Below are 7297 nucleotides of genomic sequence, written 5' to 3' on the forward strand. Positions count from 1 at the left end.
GCACAGCCCCAGGTGGATACAGACCTAGTGCCATCCAGTCCGTAGTGAACCCATGTCTACAAAGTGTTGTCATTGTTATGGTGAAGACTGCAGCCTAGAAAAATACTTCACTGGGTGCTTCATTTTAGTCACGGTGCTGTTCTTACATGGGACTACTGATGCATATCTAAAAGCTTTGTAGGACTGGAATTCTTGTTCATTGATTCTTTGGTCTAGTGCCTTATTCTGTAAGTAGGCTCACTGGCATTGGTAGAGCTTCTCTTGCTTGAGGAATATTTTACTCAGGAACGTGGGAATGCTTCTGAGCTCTTGAGCAAAGGTCAAGACCTGTGCACCCAATTGCCTCCAAGTTCCATGACTTCATCTTTCGTACTGGTTTGTGATATGAATAACTATCAGACCAACAGCTTGCCTTGAACTTGAGCACACACCAACTATGCAGTTTTGATGTAGTGTTAGGAGAATGTTTCTTAGTTCACTGGAGCTGAATCTGTCTTCTTATCCAGCACTGAGACGGATTTCAGTGCACACTCAACAATCCTAAATGAAGTTAAGTAACATATTTTTTACCTACAGATGTCTCCCCTGCTATTTGCCTTACTTTCATTACTTTCCTTTGCTGCCCTTCTGGAAGCACAGTGGAAACTTAGAGAGAATGGTAAGAAGTCCGTCAAAGTGTTGGGAATATACCTTTTTCTCTTTGTGTTTCAACTCCAAGCAATTGACTTCGTCTGTCCTCCAAAAATTTGTCAGCAGTTTGCTAAGCTTCCACGCTTCCTAGAGCTGCATGTTTCAAGCATTTGACATAGCTTTCTCAGTGTTTCTTCTGTGTGGTAAAGTCTTGAAGCTGTTGTGAAATGTCCTGGTGAAAAGGTTTTATGGCTCACTGGAACTCTGCTTCCTTAAGTGCTTGTTGTGCTGTTGGCACCGTGAGAGACAAATGTTTGCCCCTTCTTCATGTAGAAAGTCTCTGACAGCACTAAATGAGGCTGGGGAGCCTGTGACAGTGGTAGTATACCTGAGCAGCAGCAGCTTCATTTGAGAACTGTAGCTGCACAGAAGTGTGGGTGAAGTCAGCCAGCATGACTACTACTTCAGTTCCTACACGAAACCATAGCAAACAGACAAGATAACATTTCTTCAATGAAATATTTCCCAAACATTTTGTTAGGCGATGTCTCTGCTTATTTGGAACAATTAGTAGAGCACTGCAGAGCTACAAGATGGCATTTAGGAGTCTGCACATCCCTGCTGTTGTCCACTCATATCTGCTGTAACTCAGAGATCTTCTGTCTCTCAATAATTGCTCCCTTTAGACCACAGCAGTAGGAGTACAGATTGTTCCCTCTAGAAAATAGAAAAGAACATTAGCTACAGGCAAATACAAACCACTCAGCTAGAGCTGCCCTCCTTCCCATTGCTCACTCACAGACTTTAACACGGAGGAGCCAAGCACCATAATACTGAGGGCTTGTATATGGCATTCTGTGAGCAGAATCATCCGGTCTCAGTGTGTCCTGAGGTACCTGCCTGCTTCCCGTGGTTGAGAACCACTGTAAGGTTCTCTGGGAACCCAGGAAAAAAGTATTTATCCAATTAAAATATCATCCCTACTGGTCAGTGGGTTCTACATGCATCATAAATTTAATATGAAGTCCTTGTAGGGAAGATGTCCAGATGGCAGTGGGGATCTGAAGGAAGAGAGGTTCGGTAGCAGCTAGAGGGCATAGCTGGAAAAAGGTCTCAGTTCAGTGTTCACAGCACTGTTAATTATGACTGGTGCTAACATGCCTTTCTCTGCAATATCTGAAGTGTACGTCATAGAATCTGAGTGGAACGATGAGACACCAGCTAAAAAAGTGAAGCTCACCTGTGACACATCTGATGAAGCACTGCCAGTGTACTGGAAAAAGGGAGCAGAACTGAAAGGAACTGGAAAGACTCTGATTGCCGAAGTGAAGGAGTTCCCAGACGCCGGCAACTACACCTGTCTGACAGCTGAGAGCCACGAAGTTGTCAGCTACAGTTTCTTCCTCATAACTAAAGTAGACTCCAGCGGGCAAATGATACGGTCAATCCTGAAACGCTTTAAAGGTACGGCCGTGGCATGACGGGCGGTACCGCGGCCATTCCTGTGCGCTGCGCTGTTGTGAAAACTGGAGGGAGCTCTGCAGAGATGTACGAGAGATGCGCGCTTTGACATCGGCCGTCTCCAACCCCTTCAGCCGTGGAATGATGGCACTGTGTGTGTGTGTATGGTGTGACCGATGAGCAGAGCGGGAATCTGTTGCTATGGGATTAATTTAGGGCTCTCTAGACTCGTAAGATGGAGTGATGGTAGGAACAATTAGACTGGTATAGAAAACATGGGGAAGTATCAGTACTACGCCACTGCTTTTCTGGTAGGGAAACTATTGATTTGTTTTGCCTCCATCTCACAGGCACAGCACTCAGGAGAGGATCTGCCTCTAAGGAGTGTATCCTTGGAAAGACAGGGCTGCGTGATTTGCCAGAGCCAGGGATTGATCAAAATTTTAAGTGCTGCCATTTGAGTTTCTCCTTTCATGATTAATTCAATGGGACAAGCCTGTGATGTTTGCATTTTTGCAATGAGACTTACTCAGTTTGCTGTCCCTCACTGTGGGAACAGGAGCATACGAACTTCCAAGGCTGGAAGCTTTTCCAGCTGAATCGATACACACTTTCTCTACAAAAAGACCAATGGATTTGTCTAAATAAGTCCTTTACTGACTGCTCTCTGCAACGTGATGGTTGTGGTCAAGCTCCTGCCACCAGCCATGTAGATGTGGTTAATGTGGTGTTGTACAGACCAGCCTGCAGCCTCTAACTGTTCTTGCATATGGCTTTTTCAGCAGAGGTAGCTACCCAATGGGCAGCATGAAATTGTATCTGCCTCCATACCCACCTGCCAAAGGAGACCAGAATTTAATGAACTACCATTTTCTCTCTGCTTTGATCACTTCATCAAATAAATCACGTTTTCTTTTCTTTGTCCATTTAGAGCCAAGCAAGACATTCTTAAAATGTGAGGCAAAGAACTACTCTGGAATTTTCACATGTTCATGGATGACAGAAAATGAGAGTCCAAGTGTGAAGTTCACAATCAGGAGCCTAAAAGGGTAAAAGCTTGTACTTTCCTTAAACACCTCATAGCACAGCCAGAAGATCCCTTGGTGTCTGTGTAGGAGATGCTGCACTGTGAGCTCCTGAGGGCACACGGGAGGGGAGGAATCCCACTTTTGAAGGCTGAACATCTGCAAAATGTTATGAGCCATTGCTGGAATTGATTATAAGAGCACTGAAGTCACTCTGAAATTAATGCAGCTTTGAAATTGGAATAACTCCCACCACACTGTTACAGCTGCTACAGTACAGACACTTTAGCAATAGCAAAAGCAGTTCATTCAGGGGAGAGAGAGGAAGTTGAGCCAAAAGCAGAAACAATCATAGCTCTGAGTCCCAGCAGATCCAGTGGAACTGAGGGAGTGGGAGGCTGCACCCATGACAAAAGCCACACGTCTATTGCCGAGTGTCTGTTGAGGAACACAGCAGAAACCTGCAAGGGAAATGTGTGAGGGGAACCTTGGGGGAATTTCCTACCTCCCACCATTCTTGAGGGTTTCTCCAAAGCATAGAGTGCCTGGGCAAAGGTCATTTGAGCTTGTTAGAGAGGGAAAAACTGCAAGATGTTTTATTTTGTTGAAAGCAAATGTAGACCAAGACTCTCATTGTGCATTTTAAGTGGGATTTTTTTGTTGTTTCCCAATCGAATGGCTTAAACATGTCTTATTGGTTCCAGCAAGGTTTTGGAAAGGACTGAGGAACAAAGTTAGATGCTACAGCTTGTCAGAGAGCAGTGATATTCAGAAATGAACTCATCCCATTTTATGTTTAGACACAAATTTCTTCTGCTAAGCAGAAGTTGGGATGGGCTTTTCTTGTTTTATTAATATGTAATATAACACTAAATATGTGACAACCCCCACTGAATTGTTTCTGCAGTTCCTTAAGTGAAGACATAATGTGATACATGCAAGACCAAACCTTATCTTACTGATCACACAGTATCATTATGGCAACAAAATTCCCAGAACAAATCAGTATTTATTTTTCTGTTGTATTTTCAGCTCTCAAGGAGATGTAACCTGCAGCAGCCCTGTAGCTCGCACTGACAAATCTGTGACTGAATACACTGCCCAGTGCCAGAAGGAAAACTACTGTCCATTTGCTGAAGAGCACCAGCCAACCGAGATGTTCCTGGAGGTCATTGATGAGGTGGAATATGAGAACTACACTAGCAGCTTCTTCATTAGAGATATCAGTGAGTAGATCAGAAATCATCATTAGTTCTTAGCCTTATTCTCGCTGCTGGCAGTGGAACTAACAGTGGTAATTGACCAAACCAAGCTTGGGAATCCCTGCTCTGTTCTACTGTAAATCTGTATCCAGCCCCCAGTTACAGGAACAGGGGGAAACAGATCATAGCAGCAGTCTGGAAGAAGATGAGGAAGTGAAGAAGCAATGTATCCATGGCTTGTGACCTCCAAGCCTCTCTCTCCCACATATGCCAGAAGTTTCTGTAACCTTCTCTATTACATAGATGTGTTTTGGAAGGAGCACATGAGGGAAGTCAGAGAATAACCAATCAGCCAGCAGATTATTCTTTGAGAACTGCAGGTTTACTCAGGTAATGGGTAAGGCCAGGTATTCCTCGCTCCTGATCCATTCTTACAGATGGACAAAAAAATGTTTTGTTAAGTGCCCTAACAGTCAGCAGGGGATGAAGGTAACCATTGGTCTCCAACAGAGCCCTCTACAGCTCTGCAGGCAAAAAAATAAAAAAAAAATAAAAAAGCCAGAAGGATCTCACCCAGAGAGGCTCCAGGAGTATAGTTAATTTTCCATGAGAAGCACACAGTGCAGTTCTTGTACATCATGCCAACTCCTGTCATATTCTGATAGAGGCTCCAACAGCTCATTCATGTAAAGCTATCAACAGTAGCACACCAATGTGATCTTACAGTGCTAATGTGAATTAATACCTTCTATATTTTCTCTTGCAGTAAAACCTGACCCACCTCAATGTCAGTATGCAGGCACAAATGGAACAGTGACCTGGACATATCCCAGAACCTGGAGCACACCAAAGTCCTACTTCCCTTTGACTTTCAGGGTCAAAGTTGAAACCACAAAGAAATACAAAAGCAAGGTAGAAATACATTGATGCATGATCTTCCCGTTTTTACAGAGAGTGTAAACAAAAGCTTAGCACATACAAATCATGGACTAGAATTAAAATAAAACCCCAAATCTAGGAAGGTTCTTTTTTGGAAGCAAATTACCTCCTTCCCAGTTCTGTGAGCAGTAAGATTCAACCCAGGGTGGATGAAACCTGATGTAGGTGGGGAGATAAAATCAAGTCCAGGATTGCATAGCCTTGCTAGCATGAGAAAAGTTATCTGCTAACTCACTGGTAGCCTACGTGGGTCCTAATGTGGGAAAATCCCGATTTCCAAATCCATAGGTCTAGGATCTGTTGCACTGAGTTCCTTGTATGTCATTTGTACATGGCTAGCTCAGACTTTTTTACATGTGAATTGTCAAATAAGGAATCAGTGACTCATTTGGTAGCATTTCTGTGGATTCTGGTGAAGTCTGAAGTCTTTGCCTCTCACATTCCTGTTATTGTAAACTGATAACCCTGATATTACTAATCCATTTGGCTTGAAATAGTGAAATTGTTTTGCTTCTGCTGTTAACACTTGCAGGTACTGTAAAGAGCAGACAACAGCAGAAGAGTAATATGTCAAAGAAAGTTGGTAGTCAAAGAAATCAGCAGCAGAACTGGAAAGAAATACATAGACCAACTAACCACAGTGCAGGTCCTTCACTGCTCTTCCTTGGTCCAGAAGTCAGAAAATAAACAAATGTAATCATTACAGTCTGAAATCTGATTAAACCAAGGACACAAAAGGATATTTCTGTGTGAAAAAAAACAAAAAAAAACAAACATAAGCAAGCTTGTACCAGCAGATGGAGCCATTCACCTAGTGGTGATTCCTTGCTTGTCGCTGGCATGTATTGCGTGATCCCATAGAGGAACTGGCCAGTCTTCAGAGAGCTTCTGGTATTTGACAAAAGTCCTCAGAGAAAACCAGCAGCTTCTACCTTTTAGTGTTCCCTGTCTGGGAATAAGAAGGAAAAAGAGAGAAAGAAGAAAAAAGAAAAAGATAAACAAATAAGCCCTGTGTTTTAATGACAGTTTGAGTTTGGGGTTCAGATCACTTTACATCATCAACTTCAATGGGAGTCATAGTTTGTTTCCACTGAGACTGAAGTTCTCACAGCTGTTCATGACTTGGACATGAGAAGAGCGGTGCCTTTGAAGCAGCAGGCTACCAGTGTTCTCTGCACTTATATATGCTTGGTGCAGTCTATCTGGCACATTACTGTATGTTCTGCTTGACCCTTACTCATGGATCTGTGCCCTGTTCACAGGTTTATGATGCTGATGAGCAGTCTATTCAGATTCCAAGGACTGGGCCAAAAGACAAGATCTCTGTGCAGGCCAGGGATCGCTATTACAACTCATCGTGGAGTGAGTGGTCTGCGCTTTGCAGGTAAGACTCAGTGAACCTTCTGCTGGTGGTGCAGAGGGCCACAGCAGGACAGGTGCCCAGCTCTCATTATTTGAAGCCAAATTCCCAGTCCCTAGCAGACTGGGGAACTTCTGAGCCTTGCACTGTCTGCTTCTGAGTCCTTTAGAGAGAGTGGTGGTGTTTTCACCAGATCACTCAGACCAGCAAAGCTTTGTTGAGAAACTGACTAAAACTGTTGGTCTGAGGAAAATGAAGATAATTCTTATGTAATGTCCTTTCTTTTATTTTACAGATGAGCACCAAGAGATTGGTGTAATGCTCCTGAAGAAAGCAAAGGATGGCTTAAGACAAGCAAATATGCTAACTAGGAGACAAGTCTGCATGTGAGATAATTAAGAAGCCCTGCCATATCTTTCTTTTCATAGTAGCTTAGTATGATCCTGATTCTGACAGGTCTTTTACATTCCCCAGATTTGAGTAACACCACTAGCACACATCGTGTTATATTAACACGTATGGTATTTTGATACATTCCTGTCAGCTATTGTTGTAGGTTCTGTGTATTTCTGTATTGCATTTATTTATTGATCTATTTATTATTTACTTGACATGAATCGCAATGTCAGTCGATGGCAGCTGCTAGTCAGGATGTTTCATGTGTTAACTTATACAGGATG

General features: G+C 43.1%; 1 protein-coding gene across 1 annotated transcript; it reads left to right on the top strand.

The window, feature by feature from the left end:
- Window positions 1-576: 576 nt before the first annotated feature.
- IL12B (interleukin 12B) lies at window positions 577-6645 on the top strand. The gene is made up of 6 exons (XM_065734967.1): window positions 577-658; window positions 1813-2094; window positions 3023-3140; window positions 4149-4342; window positions 5085-5230; window positions 6520-6645. Exons 1-6 carry the CDS (start codon window positions 577-579, stop codon window positions 6643-6645), a joined length of 948 nt encoding a protein of 315 aa, XP_065591039.1.
- Window positions 6646-7297: the final 652 nt, after the last annotated feature.

Source organism: Cyrtonyx montezumae, unplaced genomic scaffold (assembly GCF_038088225.1).
Source record: "Cyrtonyx montezumae isolate F1298 unplaced genomic scaffold, pur_monq_1.0 scaffold_18, whole genome shotgun sequence".
Classification (NCBI taxonomy): domain Eukaryota; kingdom Metazoa; phylum Chordata; class Aves; order Galliformes; family Odontophoridae; genus Cyrtonyx; species Cyrtonyx montezumae.